The sequence below is a fragment of the Oncorhynchus nerka genome, linkage group LG12 (assembly GCF_034236695.1).
Source record: "Oncorhynchus nerka isolate Pitt River linkage group LG12, Oner_Uvic_2.0, whole genome shotgun sequence".
In the NCBI taxonomy this organism is placed as follows: Eukaryota; Metazoa; Chordata; class Actinopteri; order Salmoniformes; family Salmonidae; genus Oncorhynchus; species Oncorhynchus nerka.
The window spans coordinates 86,467,434-86,487,627 of NC_088407.1; the positions used below are offsets into that span (position 1 = coordinate 86,467,434).

The 20,194-nt window shown below is 46.1% G+C and overlaps 1 protein-coding gene across 1 annotated transcript in view; it reads left to right on the top strand.

Annotated features, from left to right (window-relative positions):
• The window catches only part of LOC115138855 (E3 ubiquitin-protein ligase TRIM9-like), an 84,998-nt gene that overhangs the window by 51,078 nt on the left and 13,726 nt on the right, over positions 1-20,194 (top strand). Inside the window, exons 3-4 of the mRNA XM_065025086.1 lie at positions 582-638; positions 2,316-2,438. Of these exons, the coding sequence (XP_064881158.1) occupies positions 582-638; positions 2,316-2,438 (180 nt within the window). The remainder of the gene's footprint in view (positions 1-581; positions 639-2,315; positions 2,439-20,194) is intronic.

Genomic DNA, 20,194 nt, shown 5'->3' on the forward strand with positions numbered 1-20,194 from the left:
AGCGAAGGTCTTTCAAGGGAGCATGCGAGCACACTCGGCTTCGGCTCGGCGCCAGCCTGACTGAAGCATGCGGGCTTCGGCTTCGGCTCGGCGCCAGCCTGACTGAGGCATGCGGGCTTCGGCTCGGCGCCAGCCTGACTGAAGAATGCGGACTTCGGCTTCGGCTCGGCGCCAGCCTGACTGAAGCATGCGGACTTCGGCTTCGGCTCGGCGCCAGCCTGACTGAAACATGTGGACTTCGGCTTCGGCTCGGCGCCAGCCTGACTGAAGCATGCGGACGCCTTTAGTTCACTAACATGTACAGAACGTTAAGCATTGACAACTGTGAACTTTGCCTGAAGTGTTACCACGATACCCAACAACAGTAGCTATGGTAACACTAGATGCCAAAGACAGAGCGTGGGATGAGGGGGTAGATCATAGAATTACAATGAGTTGGAAGGGTATCCCTATTCGGGTCGATGATGCCATAATGGGTGGACACTCTGGCGGCCATTTTGAGTGTCTCCTTTTGGAGCAAAGCATTCAATTTCTCTGGATTAGATCAGATGTCCAAGCTGACCCCTCTTCTTGTCACACAGCCCGCTGATGGTCCAGGGAGACCCTTACTAGTGACATCAGGGTGGGGAACACTGAAGGTGAGAAGGAGGAGGAGGAGGAGAGGAGGAGTGGAATGGAGGAGTAGAGTTGGGTTGGGATACAGGAGAACTCCAAACAATACCTGGTGGTTCTACCTTACCTTGATGGAACCAAATTATACAACAACAACATTTACCCTGAGAAGTAGATATCAACGGAATCTCCAGTCTTCTTTCACTACACAACTTTCTTCAGTCTGTTCACCGTAATGAACTTGTTTAAAACTACAAACAGTCTTCAGATAGTAAAATGTAAATAACTGAAGAGACTTCAGATAGTCTCCCCCCCCCACCCCAAAATGCAAATAGTCTCCCCATGACAGTTCCTTTCCCAGTAGTCTGCCATCTTGTCCCCGACAGGCAGCATCTGGTCTGCTTCATTTTAGGGTTACATGTGTTCCGATGATCTGGGGCTGTACGAATCAAGTATCTCAGAATATGAGTGCTGATCTGGGATCTGTCCTTATACATTATGATCTAGGATCTGTTCATATACCCTCATTCATTATGATCTAGGATCTGTCCATATACCCTCATTCATTCTGATCTAGAATCTGTCCATATAACCTCATTCATTATGATCTAGAATCTGTCCATATACCCTCATTCATTCTGATCTAGGATCTGTTCATATACCCTCATTCATTCTGATCTGGGATCTGTCCTTATACATTCTGATCTAGGATCTGTTCATATACCCTCATTCATTATGATCTAGGATCTGTTCATATACCCTCATTCATTCTGATCTGGGATCTGTCCTTATACATTCTGATCTAGGATCTGTTCATATACCCTCATTCATTCTGATCTAGGATCTGTTCATATACCCTCATTCATTCTGATCTAGAATCTGTCCATATAACCTCATTCATTCTGATCTAGGATCTGTTCATATAACCTCATTCATTCTGATCTAGGATCTGTTCATATAACCTAATTCATTCTGATCTAGGATCTGTTCATATACCCTCATTCATTCTGATCTAGAATCTGTCCATATAACCTCATTCATTCTGATCTAGGATCTGTCCATATAACCTCATTCATTCTGATCTAGAAGGCAAAACTGACCCTAGATCAGCTCTCCTACTCTGAGACGCTTGATAAATACGGCCTCACATTGTCTATGTTTCTGTCATTTTGTCTGTTTGTTTTTTTTAACCGTAGGAATGAAACATACTACCTTCCTGTCTGTCATTCCTGTCTTTGTGTTCTTCAAAGTCTATCTACACAGCCAGGCTGTCTGCCTGCCTGCCTGCCTGTCTGTCTGTCTGTCTGTCTGTCTGTCTGTCTGTCTGTCTGTGTCTGTCTGTCTGTCTGTCTGTCTGTCTGTCTGTCTGTCTGTGTGTGTGTCTGACTGTCTGTCTGTGTGTCTGTCTGTCTGTCTGTGTGTCTGTCTGTCTGTCTGTCTGTCTGTCTGTGTGTCTGTCTGTGTGTCTGACTCTGTCTGTCTGTCTGTCTGACTATCTGTCTGACTGTCTGTCTGTCTGTCTGTCTGTCTGTCTGTCTGTCTGTCTGTCTGTCTGTCTGTCTGTCTGTCTGTCTGTCTGTGTGACTGCCTGTCCTTCTGTCTGTGTGTCTGACTGTCTGTCTGACTATCTGTCTGTCTGTCTGTCTGTCTGTCTGTCTGTCTGACTGTCTGTCTGTCTGTCTGACTGTCTGTCTTTCCTGCAGGAGAACGGTGTGGAGTTCGAAGCCTGTCTGGTGGCGCAGTGTGACGCCCTCATCGATGCCCTGAACCGACGCAAGGCCCAGCTGCTGACCCGCGTCAACAAGGAGCATGAGCACAAGCTGAAGGTGAGACGCCATTTTGGATCAAGCCCAGGGGACTTCCTGTCTGCGGGGTAACAATGATAAATAAATGAAGGAATAGTAAACAGGCATAATTATGCATAAATTGAAGATTATGCATAAAATTCCAGAAGTGAAGTGTACACTCCACTTTAGGGATTTAAAAGCATATGATTGATGTAAGCATTGCCTGGAGTGAGTTTCCACCCTTATTAAATCCATGCAATAAAGTGTGCGAGGGTACACTTTGCGTCTCATTTGACGTTATCACTTCTGCTCGTTGGGTCATCTAGAAAGTTCCACCAGCAGTTTTGTGAAGAGACCACTGCGCCACCCGGGAGAAGGGGTGGAGAACCAGGTTTGTGTGGGAGAAGGGGTGGAGAACCAGGTTTTGTGTGGGAGAAGGGGTGGAGAACCAGGTTTTGTGTGGGAGAAGGGGTGGAGAACCAGGTTTGTGTGGGAGAAGGGGTGGAGAACCAGGTTTGTGTGGGAGAAGGGGTGGAGAACCAGGTTTTGTGTGGGAGAAGGGGTGGAGAACCAGGTTTTCTTTTGCTTCTCTCAGACCAAAACCATGGACATTCCTGCCTACCAGAGAGTAATGATTAAAACATTGATGAATAAGGGCCTCCCGGGTGGCGCAGTGGTCTAGGGCACTTTAACACTTTGCTTGCTGTGCCACCAGAGATTCTAGGTTCGCGCTCTGTCAGGAGCCGGCCGCGGCCGCGAAGTCCATGGGGCGACGCACAATTAGCGTTGTCCGGGTTAGGGAGGGGTTGGCCGGTAGGGATATCCTTGTCTCATCGCGCACCAGCGACTCCTGTGGCGGGCCAGGCGCATTGCATGCTAACCAGGTAGCCAGGTGCACGGTGTTTCCTCTGACACATTGGTGCGGCTGGTTTCCGGGTTGGATGCGCGCCATGTTAAGAAGCAGTTGTGTTGTGTTGTGTTTCGGAGGACGCATGACTTTCAACCTTCGTCTCTCCCGAGCCCGTACAGGAGGTGTAGCGATGAGACAAGATAGTAGCTACTAAACAATTGGATACCATGAAAAAGGGGTCAAATTAAAATAATAAAAAACATTAATGAATGAATATGAAACAGACAGAATTAAATATTCAGGTATTTATTTTTCCTGTCTTGTTTGCAAATACATTCGTAATGAATCGTCCTTTCAGATGTCAAAGGTTAAAGGTTAAAGGTTAAGGTTAAAGCTGTGTTTATCTCAGATCATGTTTGGGGTTATTAATTAACTAGCTTCACTTCCAGAGACATACCTTGGAATGTTAACATGGTAGAGCAGGAGCCTTGTCCCTGCTCTACTAGAGAGCTATTCAAACCCATTCTTATTCCTCACACACACACACGCACGCACACACGCACGCACGCACACACACACACACACACACACACAGTGTGTTCCTCTCCTCTGGTCCCTGAGAAAGTATCGCTCGGTGTCGCCAGAGGCAACCATCTCCATGATGACCAGGATATAGCGACGTGCAGAGTTTGTTATTGAAGGTGTGTGTGTGTGGCTGCTTCTAATGGCATCCTCAGATGGGGCTATGTTTGAGCTCTCTCTCTCTTTCTATCTCTTCATTCTCTGTCTCTCTCTCTCTCTCTCTTTCTCTCTCTCTCTCTCTCTCTCTCTCTGTCTCTTTCTTTCTCTCTCGTTCTCTCTCTCTCATTCTCTCTCATATTCTCTCTCTCATTCTCTCTCTGTCTCATTCTCTCTCTCTCTCTCTCTGTATCTCTGTATCTCTCTCTCTCTCTCGTTGTCTCTCTCTCTCTCTCTCTCTCTCTCTCCCTCTCTCTCTGTCTCTCTCTCGCTCTCATTCTGTCTCTCTCTCTCTCTCTCACTCTCTCTCTCTCTCTCTCTCTCTCTCTATCTCTCTCTCTCTCTCGTTGTCTCTTTCTCTCTCTATATATCTCTCTCGTTGTCTCTTTCTCTCTCTATATATATCATTCTGTCTCTCTCTCGTTCTGTCAGGATAGATGGGGATCTGTGAAAGACATTAAAGATGGACGCAGAGAGAGGAGGCAGTTAGTTTGTCATGCTGCTGAGGAGTTCAATATATTACATAATTTTATTTCCTTTCATTTGATCTCTGTCACACACACAGAAACACACACACACACACACACACACACACACACACACACACACACACACACACACACACACACACACACACACACACACACACATCTATCTCATAACTCATCCGTATCTCTCTGATGTAATTGCTTTGTCACTGCTGCAGCAGTCATTGGCCAGTGCAGTCTGTTTACCAATGAAGTCTACTCATCATGACTTCAGCGTATTGGTATTGACACTCAGAACTGTGGTCGTCATGACTTCAACGTATTGGTATTGACACTCAGAACTGTGGTCGTCATGACTTCAGCGTATTGGTATTGACACTCAGAACTGTGGTCGTCATGACTTCAGCGTATTGGTATTGACACTCAGAACTGTGGTCGTCATGACTTCAACGTATTGGTATTGACACTCAGAACTAGGACTGTGGTCGTCATGACTTCAACGTATTGGTATTGACACTCAGAACTGTGGTCGCCATGACATTTTGTCAGCTGGTGATTGTCAAGCAAATAACTGCCGTTCTCACGGTAATCGACTGTTAATTAACATTTAGCATCTCCTGGCTTCCACACATATCCTACCAGCCACTGATGCAGACCTTTGGAACATCTACAGTTTAAAAAAGTATAATAAATCCATGTAATATAGTCTACACCATCACAATGAATCCATTATTTATTTTAGACAGGTCTATAATGAAGAAAATGTAGTCTATTTCAGAAGAATAGAATAACATACTCTGAGTTGTCCTTGTGTTAGGGTCCTGATCTGGCTATGCCATATGGCTGTGGGCTACACTAGTTCATTTAGCGGACAAGATTTGCATAGAATTCCGTGGTATTATTTTTATATTAATTTATAGTATGAAGAATACAATTGAACAAAGCTGAATTAAATAGTAAGGATATTTTCTCAATGATTTGAAGGAGTGCGCACATGCAGCTATTCTGTGTTGAGCGCTTAACAAAAAATAGGTTTTCCTACAGTATATGTTTAATTTAAAGTTATTCATGTAACTTTAGTTGTTCTACAAACGTTGGGCTGATATGTTTTGATTTTTAATACATTGTAAGGATGCATGATGAGACTAATGATTTGAAAAAAGCCGCATTACAGGCATGAGCTCTGCTTAGTTTTTTTTTGTGCAGGCTGTACACACTTCATCAGTCTCTCATTCACAATTTGTTCTGTACATATTAGTGAACTTTGAGCACTTGATAATGCCTCGAATTTCCCATAATCCCCCTAAAAAAATTGCTGCCTTTTGTGGCCCTTTGGCCATTGGGCTGAATATAATAATTATAATTCCCTTCTCCTGCATGCGTGTCGAAGCACCTCTCACTCACATGGCTCTCAGTCATATGACCGGAACGTTCTCACAGGCTACAAGTGAAGACGGACACATCGGTGACGCAACTGCACGCATCCTTATCCAATTCCGAGGCGCATATTGAAGATATCGTCAACCAACAAGATGTCTATAATAAATATTCCAAACATAGTCCGGGACAGTTGTGGGATGCGATAGATCCCATATTCAAACAACCAATCAAACCACTAGCATCAAACAACCAATCAAACCACTCGCATCAAACAACCAATCAAACCACTAGCATCAAACAACCAATCAAACCACTAGCATCAAACAACCAATCAAACCACTAGCATCAAACAACCAATCAAACCACTAGCATCAAACAACCAATCAAACCACTAGCATCAAACAACCAATCAAACCACTAGCATCAAACAACCAATCAAAAAGGCTGTTTTAACCAATGAGCCTGACGCAACAGATGAAAATGTTTTGCTTAGAATGTTGATAAACTAGGGCCTCCCGGGTGGCGCAGTGGTTAAGGGCGCTGTACTGCAGCGCCAGCTGTGCCATCAGAGTCCCTGGGTTCGCGCCCAGGCTCTGTCGTAAGCGGCCGTGACCGGGAGGTCCGTGGTGCGACGCACAATTGGCCTAGCGTCGTCCGGGTTAGGGAGGGGGTTGGCCGGTAGGGATGTCTTTGTCTCATCGCGCACCAGCGACTCCTGTGCCGGGCGCAGTGTGCGCTAACCAAGGTTGCCAGGTGCACGGTGTTTTCTCCGACACATTGGTGTGGCTGGCTTCCGGGTTGGATGCGCACTGTGTTAAGAAGCAGTGTGGCTTGGTTGGGTTGTGTATCGGAGGACACATGGCTTTCAACCTTTGTCTCTCCTGTAGCGATGGTAGCTACTAAAACAATGGGATACCACGAAATTGGGGAAAATTTCACAAAAAAATAAATGTTGATAAACTATTAGATTATTTCTTCACATTGTACAGCGCACACGGCAGTAGCATATAAGCATGAATGTACCATTAGCAGGAAAACACCACTATCAAAAGTGACCACAAATGCGATTATGCATTTTTTTATGGTGGAAATCATCTTCCCCAAACGTGATACTCACGTGCTGCCAGTTAGGACCAACACTTGTTGTAAAGAGGATTCATGTGCTTTTAAGAAGTTATTTGGCCACTTTAGTTGTGATACTAACTTATTAAAACATATAGGCCTATGGGCTAGGCTACATGAGGTGTGATACTAACCTTATTAAAACATATAGGCCTATGGGCTAGGCTACATGAGGTGTGATACTAACCTTATTAAAACATATAGGCCTATGGGCTAGGCTACATGAGGTGTGATACTAACTTATTAAAACATATAGGCCTATGGGCTAGGCTACATGAGGTGTGATACTAACCTTATTAAAACATATAGGCCTATGGGCTAGGCTACATGAGGTGTGATACTAACCTTATTAAAACATATAGGACTATGGGCTAGGCTACATGAGGTGTGATACTAACCTTATTAAAACATATAGGACTATGGGCTAGGCTACATGAGGTGTGATACTAACCTTATTAAAACATATAGGCCTATGGGCTAGGCTACATGAGGTGTACGACTATGATTTGCCTTAAACTGGGCATCATTCACAAGTGATAGGTTAATATTTTCACCCATCAGACTATTCTTGATTTAATCTTGTCTTTACTAAATAATATTGTAACCCTTTTCAATTAGCCTTTTAAAATGATAAACTTGGATTAGCTAACACAACGTGCCATTGGAACACAGGAGTGATGGTTGCTGATAATGGGCCTCTGTACACCTATGTAGATATTACATTAAAAAATCCAGCTACAATAGTCATTTACAACATTAACAATGTCTACACTGTATTTCTGATCAATTTGATGTTATGTTAAGTTTAGAATGGACCATTATCATGCACCTGTCTCAAAACAGGGGCAGCGAGAAAATGTCATCTATGCACTTAAATAGCGAATGGAGGACGCTTTTCCCCGTGGTTTATTTTCATGCCAACCAGTTAGACTATACTCCTGTTGTAAATATAAGCAATGTGCTTAATATTAGGAAAGTTGAGAAGTAAATATAGTAGGCCTAGCCTATAGAAAGCTGATCCTCCTCTTTTTAATAGAGGCCATCACTCTGTGTTTGTCACACCCTGACCATAGTTTGCTTTGTATGTTTCTATGTTTTGTTTGGTCAGGGTGTGATCTGAGTGGGCATTCTATGTCTAGTTTGTCTATTTCTATGTTTGGCCTGATATGGTTCTCAATCAGAGGCAGGTGGTAGGCATTGTCTCTGATTGGGAACCATATTTAGGTAGCCTGTTTGGTGTTGGGTTTTGTGGGTGATTGTTCCTGTCTCTGTGTTTGCTCCAGATAGGGCTGTTTTAGGTTTTCACGTTTCTTGTTTTGTTAGTCTGTTCATGTATAGTTGTCTTTATTAAAGAATCATGAATAGAAACCACGCTGCGTTTTGGTCCGCCTCTCCTTCACCGCAAGAAAACCGTTACAGTGTTCTCGTACGATTGCATAGCCTATAGAAATGTTGCGTAACATGAGCTCAAGGGCTCTCATGAAGTGTTTGATGTTCCATTACATTTACATTGATGTCAGAGGGATTAGAGGGACAATAGAGTGCTGAGCAGTTAGCAAGTTTGGTAGGCTACTAATGACCATCAGCAGCATCAAAGCTTGGAGAAGCCTAATTACCGTGACTAAACGGTAACGGGGAATTTGACTGGTGTCATGACTCATGACTGCCTGGTGTGGCAATAATACGGTCACCGTAACAGCCCTACTCAGAACTACGGGTGTATATATTGAAATTAACCTCCATCCACAGCCACTGTGGAGAGACTGGATCGTTCTGCATTCCCCAGCACACTCTACCTGCATCCAAAATGGAACCCTATTCCCTATATAGTGCACTAATTTTGACCAGAGCCATATGGAACCCTATTCCCTATATAGTGCACTAATTTTGACCAGAGCCCTATGGAACCCTATTCCCTATATAGTGCACTACTTTAGACCAGAGCCCTATGGAACCCTATTCCCTATATAGTGCACTACTTTAGACCAGAGCCCTATGGAACCCTATTCCCTATATAGTGCACTAATTTTGACCAGAGCCCTATGGAACCCTATTCCCTATATAGTGCCCTAGGCCCTATGGAACCCTATTCCTTATATAGTGCCCTAGGCCCTATGGAACCCTATTCCCTATATAGTGCCCTAGGCCCTATGGAACCCTATTCCTTATATAGTGCCCTAGTGTAGAGAATAGGGTGACATTGTTGACGCGTCCTCTGTATTTCCCCGATGACTCTGTCCATCACGTAAAGACACACCCGGCTGTGAACGACCAATGAAAGTGCAGGGCCCATTCCCTCTGTAAAACCCTGGGTGAAAGGCTAGTGTCTGGTGTTGATGGCCACAGGGGAGGGAAAGGAGGCAGAGGAGGAGGAGGTGGAGGAGAGGATGGTAGAGGAGGTGGAGGGGAGGATGGTAGAGGAGGAGGAGGTGGAGGGGAGAATGGTAGAGGAGGAGGAGGTGGATGGGAGGATGGTAGAGCAGGAGGAGGTGGAGGGGAGGATGGTAGAGGAGGAGGAGGTGGAGGAGAGGATGGTAGAGGAGGAGGAGGTGGAGGGGAGGATGGTAGAGGAGGAGGAGGTGGAGGGGAGGATGGTAGAGGAGGAGGAGGTGGAGGGGAGGATGGTAGAGGAGGAGAGAAACCCAGGAGGGATAACCACAAAGATACAGAATGTAACAGAGAGGAGAGCGGCTAATAGCCTCGTGCAGATGGATGGAGGAGAGGAAAAGGAGGACAGGAAGAAGGGGAGGAGAGTGGAGGGGAACGCAGGAGAGTTGTCCACAAAGACACAGAACAGGAGACAACAGAGAGGACAGGTATGGACAACAGAGAGGACGGGTGGTGGGTGCATGGTCAGCAGATCACATTGTTAAAGACAATCCATGTCTTTGTTTTGTGTTTCTGTCTGTGTAGTCTGTGATCTAGTGTCCTTAGTCTGTGATCTAGTGTCCTTGGTCTGTGATCGAGTGTCTTTAGTCTGTGATCTAGTGTCCTTAGTCTGTGATCGAGTGTCCTTAGTCTGTGACCTAGTGTCCTTAGTCTGTGACCTAGTGTCCTTAGTCTGTGATCTAGTGTCCTTAGTCTGTGATCTAGTGTCCTTAGTCTGTGATCTAGTGTCCTTAGTCTGTGACCTAGTGTCCTTAGTCTGTGATCTAGTGTCCTTAGTCTATGATCTAGTGTCTTTAGTCTGTGATCTAGTGTCTTTAGTCTGTGATCTAGTGTCCTTAGTCTGTGATCTAGTGTCCTTAGTCTGTGATCTAGTGTCCTTAGTCTGTGATCTAGTGTCCTTAGTCTGTGATCTAGTGTTCTTAGTCTGTGATCTAGAGTCCTTGGTCTGTGATCTAGAGTTAGTGTTCTTAGTCTGTGATCTAGTGGCTTTAGTCTGTGATCTAGTGTCCTTAGTCTGTGATCTAGTGGCCTTAGTCTGTGATCTAGAGTCCTTAGTCTGTGACCTAGTGTCCTTAGTCTGTGATCTAGAGTTAGTGTCCTTAGTCTGTGATCTAGTGGCCTTAGTCTGTGATCTAGAGTCCTTAGTCTGTGATCTAGTGTCCTTAGTCTGCGATCTAGAGTTAATGTTCTTAGTCTGTTATCTAGAGTCCTTAGTCTGTGATCTAGAGTCCTTAGTCTGTGATCTAGAGTCCTTAGTCTGTGATCTAGAGTTAATGTCCTTAGTCTATGATCTAAAACACGACAGTAAATGCTTCGGTATACTTCAGTCTGCAAAAACACTACAGTAAATACTATAGTAATCTTACCATAGTATACACTATAGTCTTCTTTCATGTGGAGTGTCCTTGTTTTTTCCAGATCTCTGGCCCACTCTGACCCTGTATCTGTTTCAGACCATTTTGGCTGTGCTGCTGTATGGGTACAACGGTGTTTAATGACCCCGGCCACGAGTGACTCAGAGAGGAATGGTTCCTGGCCCCACCAGCACTGCAGAGAGAGAGAGAGACAGGCAGTGGCCCACTTACACATACCTCTGTCCTCTACCTCTTTATTCTGTCCTCTTTTACTGCTCTATCTCTCTCTCTCTCTCCCTGGAGATATTTCTCTCTCTCTCTCTCTCTCGCTCTCTCTCTTTCTCTCCCTTGAGTTATTTCTCTCTCTCTGGAGTTATTTCTCTCTCTCTTTCTCTCTCGCCCTCCCTGGAGTTATTTCTCTCTCTCTCTCTGGAGTTATTTCTCTCTCTCTCTGGAGTTATTTCTCTCTTTCTCTCTCTCTCTGGAGTTATTTCTCTCTCTATCTCTCTCTCTCTCTCTCCCTGGAGTTATTTCTCTCTCTCTCTCTCTGGAGTTATTTCTCTCTCTCTCTCTCTGGAGTTCTTTCTCTCTCTCTCACTCTCTCTCTCTCTCTCTCTCTCTCTGGAGTTATTTCTCTCTCTCTCTTTCTCTCTCTCTCTCTCCCCCTCTCTGGATTTATTTCTCTCTCTCTCTCTCCCTGGAGTTATTTCTCTCTCTCCCTGGAGTTATTATTTCTCTCTCTCCCTGGAGTTATTTCTCTCTCTCTCTGGAGTTATTTCTCTCTCTCTCTGGAGTTATTTCTCTCTCTCTCCTCTCCCTGGAGTTATTTCTCTCTCTCCCTGGAGTTATTTCTCTCTCTCCCTGGAGTTATTTCTCTCTCTCTCTGGAGTTATTTCTCTCTCTCTCTCTGGAGTTCTTTTCTTTCTCTCTCTCTCTCTCTCTCCCTGGAGTTATTTCTCTCTCTCCCTGGAGTTATTTCTCTCTCTCCTCTCCCTGGAGTTATTTCTCTCTCTCTCCCTGGAGTTATTTCTCTCTCTCCCTGGAGTTATTTCTCTCTCTCCCTGGAGTTATTTCTCTCTCTCTCTGGAGTTATTTCTCTCTCTCTCTCTGGAGTTATTTTTCTCTCTCTCTCTCTCTCTCTCTCTCTCTCTCTGGAGTTATTTCTCTCTCTCTCTCTCTCTCTCTCTCTCCCCCTCTCTGGATTTATTTCTCTCTCTCTCTCTCCCTGGAGTTATTTCTCTCTCTCTCTGGAGTTATTTCTCTCTCTCTCTCTGGAGTTCTTTCTCTCTCTCTCTCTCTCTGGAGTTATTTCTCTCTCTCTTTCCCTCTCGCTCTCTCTCTCTCTCTCTCCCTGGAGTTATTTCGCTCTCTCTCTCTCTCTGGAGTTATTTCTCTCTCTCTCTCTCTCTGGAGTTCTTTCTCTCTCTCTCTCTCTCTCTCTCTCTCTGGAGTTATTTCTCTCTCTTTCTCTCTCTCTCGCTCTCTCTCTCCCTCCCTGAAGTTATTTCTCTGTCTCCCTGGAGTTTTTTTTCTCTCTCTCTCTCTCCCTCTCCCTCTCCCTCTCTCTCTCTCTCTCTCTCTCCCTGAAGTTATTTCTTCCTCTCTCTCTCTCTCCCTGGAGTTATTTCTCTCTCTCTCTCTGGAGTTATTTCTCTCTCTCCCTGGAGTTATTTCTCTCTCTCTCTCTGGAGTTATTTCTCTCTCTCCCTGGAGTTATTTCTTCTCTCTCTCTCTCTCTGGAGTTATTTCTCTCTCTCTCTGGAGTTATTTCTCTCTCTCCCTGAAGTTATTTCTTCCTCTCTCTGGAGTTATTTCTCTCTCTCTCTCCCTGGAGTTATTTCTCTCTCTCTCTCCCTGGAGTTATTTCTCTCTCCTCTCCCTGGAGTTATTTCTCTCTCTCTCTCTGGAGTTATTTCTCTCTCTCTCTCTCTCTCCCTGAAGTTATTTCTTCCTCTCTCTGGAGTTATTTCTCTCTCTCTCTCCCTGGAGTTATTTCTCTCTCCCTGGAGTTATTTCTCTCTCTCTCTCCTCTCCCTGGAGTTATTTCTCTCTCTCTCTCCTCTCCCTGGAGTTATTTCTCTCTCTCTCTCTGGAGTTATTTCTCTCTCTCTCTCTCTCTCTCCCTGAAGTTATTTCTTCCTCTCTCTGGAGTTATTTCTCTCTCTCTCTCCCTGGAGTTATTTCTCTCTCTCTCTCCCTGGAGTTATTTCTCTCTCTTCCTCTCTCTCTCTCTCCCTGGAGTTATTTCTCTCTCTCTCTCCCTGGAGTTATTTCTCTCTCTCTCTCTCTCTGGAGTTATTTCTCTCTCTCTCTCTGGAGTTATTTATCTCACTCTCTCTCTGGAGTTATTTCTCTCTCTCTCTCTTTCTCCCTCTGTCTCTCTCTCTCTGTCTCTCTCTCTCTCCCTCTCTGGAGTTATTTCTCTCTCGCTCTCTTTTCTCTCTCTCTCTCTCTGGAGTTATTTCTCTCTCTCTTCCCCTCTCGCTCTCTCTCTCTCTCCCTGGAGTTATTTCTCTCTCTCTTCCCCTCTCGCTCTCTCTCTCTGTCTCTCTCTCTCTCCCTCTCTGGAGTTATTTCTCTCTCGCTCTCTTTTCTCTCTCTCTCTCTCTGGAGTTATTTCTCTCTCTCTTCCCCTCTCACTCTCTCTCTCTCTCTCTGGAGTTATTTCTCTCTCTCTCTCCTCTCCCTGGAGTTATTTCTCTCTCTCTCTGGAGTTATTTTTCTCTCTCTCTCTCTCTCACCTTATTGTCTTCACCAAGTAATTGAAATGTAATTCCTCCCACCTGACATAATGCAGACAAATGGATCTGGGCTCATCAGTACATCCCAAATGGCACCATATTCCCTATATAGTGCACTGCTTGTAACCAGTATTATGTGGCCCTTGTCAAGGGGGAGGAGAAGAGGGGAGAGGTGAGGTGAGAGGGGGGTTAGGGGAGTGGTGGAGGAGAGGTGAGAGGGTGAGTAGAGGGGGTGGGGAGAGAGAGGGGGGTAAGGGGGAGTGGTGGAGGAGAGGTGAGAGGGGTGAGTAGAGGGGTGAGGTGAGAGGGGTGGGGAGAGAGGAGGGGTAAGGGGGAGTGGTGGAGGAGAGGTGAGAGGGTGAGTAGAGGGGTGGGGGTGGGGAGAGAGGAGGGGGAAGGGGGAGTGGTGGAGGAGAGGTGAGAGGGGGGTGGGGTGGGGAGAGAGGAGGGGTAAGGGGGAGTGGTGGAGGAGAGAGGAGGGGTAAGGGGGAGTGGTGGAGGAGAGGTGAGAGGGGTGAGTAGAGGGTGGGGGTGGGGAGAGAGGAGGGGAAAGGGGGAGTGGTGGAGGAGAGGTGAGAGGGGTGAGTAGAGGGGTGGGGGTGGGGAGAGAGGAGGGGTAAGGGGGAGTGGTGGAGGAGAGGGGTGAGGGTGGGGAGAGAGGAGGGGTAAGGGGGGAGTGGTGGAGGAGAGGGGTGAGGGTGGGGAGAGAGGAGGGGTAAGGGGGAGTGGTGGAGGAGAGGGGTGACACATACAGTACAAATAGCACTCTATTCCCTATATACAGCTCTGGTCTAAAGTAGTGCACTATAAATTGAACCCTATTCTCTATATAGAGCTCTGGTCTAAAGTAGTGCACTATAAATTGAACCCTATTATCTATATAGAGCTCTGGTCTAAAGTAGTGCACTATAAATTGAACCCTATTCTCTATATAGAGCTCTGGTCTAAAGTAGTGCACTATAAATTGAACCCTATTATCTATATAGAGCTCTGGTCAAAAGTAGTGCACTATAAATTGAACCCTATTCTCTATATAGAGCTCTGGTCTAAAGTAGTGCACTATAAATGGAACCCTATTCTCTATATAGAGCTGTGGTCTAAAGTAGTGCACTATAAATGGAACCCTATTCTCTATATAGAGCTCTGGTCTAAAGTAGTGCACTATAAATGGAACCATATTCTCTATATAGAGCTCTGGTCTAAAGTAGTGCACTATAAATGGAACCCTATTCTCTATATACAGCTCTGGTCTAAAGTAGTGCACTATAAATGGAACCCTATTCTCTATATAGAGCTGTGGTCTAAAGTAGTGCACTATAAATGTAACCCTATTCTCTATATAGAGCTGTGGTCTAAAGTAGTGCACTACAGTGAACAGGGAGCCATCCAGAGTCTACAGTATTACAGTCTACTGGGCCAGGGGTCAGTTCACAGTCCACCAGCTAGTCCACAGGCCTGGCAGGAAAAGAGCTCAAACATCGTTGTGGTTCTTAGGTCTTCGTTCCAATCCGTCTCCATATAAAATGCACCGTGGTCGAAAGGAGTGACCAAATAATCACAGACCAGGGATATGGAGAGACCAGGGAGAGAGAGAGAGAGAGAGACACCAGGGAGAGAGAGAGACCAGGGAGAGAGAGAGACCAGGGAGAGAGAGAGAGAGACACCAGGGAGAGAGAGAGAGAGACCAGGGAGAGAGAGAGAGAGACAAGGGAGAGAGAGAGACACCAGGGAGAGAGAGAGAGAGAGAGATCAGAGAGAGAGAGACACCAGGGAGAGAGAGAGAGACACCAGGGAGAGAGAGAGAGAGACCAGGGAGAGAGAGAGAGAGACCAGGGAGAGAGAGAGAGAGAGACCAGGGAGAGAGAGAGAGAGAGAGAGAGAGAGAGAGAGAGAGAGACACCAGGGAGAGAGAGACACCAGGGAGAGAGAGAGACACCAGGGAGAGAGAGAGAGAGAGACACCAGGGAGAGAGAGAGAGACACCAGGGAGAGAGAGAGAGAGACACCAGGGAGAGAGAGAGAGACACCAGGGAGAGAGAGAGAGACACCAGGGAGAGAGAGAGAGACACCAGGGAGAAAGAGAGAGACACCAGGGAGAGAGAGAGAGAGACCAGGGAGAGAGAGAGAGAGACCAGGGAGAGAGAGAGAGACACCAGGGAGAGAGAGAGAGAGACCAGAGAGAGAGAGAGAGAGAGACCAGGAGAGAGAGAGAGAGAGACCAGAGGAGAGAGAGAGAGAGAGACCAGGGGAGAGAGAGAGACCAGGGGAGAGAGAGAGAGAGAGAGACCAGGGAGAGAGAGAGAGAGACAAGGGAGAGAGAGAGACACCAGGGAGAGAGAGAGAGAGAGATCAGAGAGAGAGAGAGAGAGAGACACCAGGGAGAGAGAGAGAGACACCAGGGAGAGAGAGAGAGACCAGGGAGAGAGAGAGATAGACCAGGGAGAGAGAGAGAGAGAGACCAGGGAGAGAGAGAGAGAGAGAGAGACACCAGGGAGAGAGAGACACCAGGAGAGAGAGAGAGACACCAGGGAGAGAGAGAGAGAGACACCAGGGAGAGAGAGAGACACCAGGGGAGAGAGAGAGACACCAGGGGAGAGAGAGAGACACCAGGGGAGAGAGAGAGAGACACCAGGGAGAGAGAGAGAGACACCAGGGAGAGAGAGAGAGACCAGGGAGAGAGAGAGAGACCAGGGAGAGAGAGAGAGAGACAAGGGAGAGAGAGAGACACCAGGGAGAGAGAGAGAGATCAGAGAGAGAGAGAGAGAGAGACACCAGGGAGAGAGAGAGAGACACCAGGGAGAGAGAGAGAGAGACCAGGGAGAGAGAGAGAGAGACCAGGGAGAGAGAGAGAGAGAGACCAGGGAGAGGAGAGAGAGAGAGAGAGAGACACCAGGGAGAGAGAGACACCAGGGAGAGAGAGAGAGACACCAGGGAGAGAGAGAGAGAGAGACACCAGGGAGAGAGAGAGAGACACCAGGGAGAGAGAGAGAGACACCAGGGAGAGAGAGAGAGACACCAGGGAGAGAGAGAGAGACACCAGGGAGAGAGAGAGAGACACCAGGGAGAAAGAGAGAGACACCAGGGAGAGAGAGAGAGAGAGACCAGGGAGAAAGAGAGAGAGACCAGGGAGAGAGAGAGAGACACCAGGGAGAGAGAGAGAGAGAGACCAGGGAGAGAGAGAGAGAGAGAGAGACCAGGGAGAGAGAGAGAGAGAGACCAGGGAGAGAGAGAGAGAGAGACCAGGGAGAGAGAGAGAGACCAGGGAGAGAGAGAGAGAGAGACCAGGGAGAGAGAGAGAGAGAGAGACACCAGGGAGAGAGAGAGACCAGGGAGAGAGAGAGAGAGAGAGACCAGGGAGAGAGAGAGAGAGATACCAGGGAGAGAGAGAGAGACACCAGGGAGAGAGAGAGAGAGACCAGGGAGAGAGAGAGAGAGAGACCAGGGAGAGAGAGAGAGAGAGAGAGAGACCAGGGAGAGAGAGAGAGACCAGGGAGAGAGAGAGACACCAGGGAGAGAGAGAGAGAGAGACACCAGGGAGAGAGAGAGAGAGAGACCAGGGAGAGAGAGAGAGAGACACCAGGGAGAGAGAGAGAGAGAGACCAGGGAGAGAGAGAGAGAGAGAGACCAGGGAGAGAGAGAGAGAGAGAGACCAGGGAGAGAGAGAGACACCAGGGAGAGAGAGAGAGACCAGGGAGAGAGAGAGAGAGACACCAGGGAGAGAGAGAGAGAGACACCAGGGAGAGAGAGAGAGACCAGGGAGAGAGAGAGAGAGACACCAGGGAGAGAGAGAGAGAGAGAGACACCAGGGAGAGAGAGAGAGAGAGAGACACCAGTGAGAGAGAGAGAGAGAGAGAGAGAGACCAGGGAGAGAGAGAGAGACCAGGGAGAGAGAGAGAGACACCAGGGAGAGACCAGGGAGAGAGTGACTTCTGGGTGAAATTCCACAGTGTGCCAATACAGCAAGATGTGTGACCTGTTGCCACGAGAAAAAGGACAACCAGTGAAGAACAAACACCATTGTAAATACAACCCATATTTATGCTTACTTATTTTCCCTGTGTACTTTAACCATTTGTACATTGTTACAACACTGTATATACAGTGGGGCAAAAAAGTATTTAGTCAGCCACCAATTGTGCAAGTTCTCCCACTTAAAAAGATGAGAGAGGCCTGTAATTTTCATCATAGGTACACTTCAACTATGACAGACAAAATGAGAAAAAAAAATCCAGAAAATCACATTGTAGGATTTTTTATGAATTTATTTGCAAATTATAGTGGAAAATAAGTATTTGGTCACCTACAAACAAGCAAGATTTCTGGCTCTCACAGACCAGGGAGAGAGAGAGAGAAAGACAGTGACACACACACACAGTGACACACACACACACACACACACACACACACACACACACACACAGTGACACACACAGTGACACACACACAGTGACACACACACACACACACACACACACACACACAGTGACACACACAGTGACACACACACAGTGACACACACACACACACACACACACACACACACAGTGACACACACAGTGACACACACACGCACAAACAGTGACACAAACACACAGTGACACACACATTTAAAAATCATCAGACTAGCAGTTGCTGGACTAGTGTTGCTAGGTAACATCTATCTAAACAGCGCAAAGTCGAGGCTGGGGTTCAGACTCAAATGGCACGCTATTCCCTATGTAGTGCACTACTTTCATCCAGGACCCATAGTGCACCATATTCCCTATGTAAGTGCACTACTTTAAACCAGGACCCATAGTGCACTATTTAAAAAAAAATTTTTTACCCTTATTTAACTAGGCAAGTCAGTTAAGAACAAATTCTTATTTTCAATGACGGCCTACCGGGGGAACAGTGGGTTAACTGCCTGTTCAGGGGCAGAACGACAGATTTGTAACTTGTCAGCTTGGGGGTTTGAACTTGCAACCTTCCGGTTACTAGTCCAACGCCCTAACCACTAGGCTACCCTGCCACCCCTATATATGAAATAGGGTGCCATTTTGGACACACCCAGTGTGTTGTGGCCTGGGAGTAGGGTCGTCAAGGTGATTACATACCAGTATACCATAAACAGTGTTTTTTTAACATGGATCTCCTGAAATCAACACCATGGAACATGAGTTTAACATTTCATACTGATATGCTGTAAGCATACTACACAGATCATACACATTAACGTTAGCCCCTTGAGACAGCCAGACAGCTAACATTAGCTAGCTAGCTAACAGTAGCATACTACACAGACCATACATGTTAACGTTAGCTAGCTAACAGTAGCATACTACACAGATCATACACGTTAATGTTAGCTAGCTAGCTAACATTAGCATACTACACAGATCATACACGTTAACGTTAGCTAGCTAGCTAACAGTAGCATACTACACAGATCATACACGTTAACGTTAGCTAGCGAGCTAACAGTAGCATACTACACAGATCATACACGTTAACGTTAGCTACTGAGCCAGCCAGACAGCTAACATTAGCTAGCTAGCTAACAGTAGCATACTACACAGATCATACACGTTAACATTAGCTAGCTAGCTAACAGTAGCATACTACACAGATCATAAACGTTAACATTAGCTAGCTAGCTAACAGTAGCATACTACACAGATCATACACGTTAACATTAGCTAGCGAGCTAACAGTAGCATACTACACAGATCATACACGTTAACGTTAGCTACTGAGCCAGACAGACAGCTAACATTAGCTAGCTAGCTAACAGTACGCTTTACACTTTAACTTGCAATGAAAATTACTTTCTTACTAAATTTGAAACATGTAAAATATCTGAAAATGTAGCTAGCTAGATTCTCTTCCGCGTGTACTTGGATTAAAGCTTCTCCCTCTCTGTCACGGATGCCACGGTCGCTCTTAGTTTTAAAGATGTAATCCGAAGACAGGCGTTTTATACAACAGCCTTCTGTGTGCGTTCTCTTTTTCGATTCCCTCTGCATATTTTTAATCTAACGACCTAAATGTTCTCCATCTCCTTAGCTATCATATTCTGCTTCCACCGGGGCATTCCACTGCTTTCAAAACCCGGTCCTCTAGAAAGTGGAGAGCGTTATTAACACAGTTATTTGTGATATCGTTCAAAAAAAATCTGTGTTAGAAAGGATTACCTACACATACTGACCAGTTCATGTTATAGACGGAAGCGTGCTACATGGTAGACCAATCAGAACTTATCTCTCAGCATGTCCAGCCCATCCATTATCTCAGCCAATCATGGTCTTTTTCCTTGGCTAAAACAACTAGGTTTGTAATTGATTAAGACACGTGAGAGTTCACATGTTCTAGAAGGCATTTCTGCCATTAAAAACATTTAAAGTTAAAATGCCTCTCTTGTGAAGTACTGCCGAGCGACATGTGCTTAGTTTTCTGAAATTAGTCACATATTGTCAATTATGCCACTTTTTCCTCCCATCCTTTTCTCTCCCTCTTCTTCTCTCCTCCTCTTCTCTCCTTCCTCTCCTCCTCTTCTCTTTTCCTCTCCTCATCTTCTCTCCTTCCGCTCCTCCTCTTCTCTTTTCCTCTCTTCCTCTTATCTCCTTCCTCCCACCCTCTTCTCTTTTCCTCTCCTCGTCTTCTCTCTTTCCTCTCCTCTCTTTCTTGTCCTTCCCTTCTCTACTTCCTGCTCTGATGTCTTAAGCGCCACTCGTATTATTATTATTATTGTTATT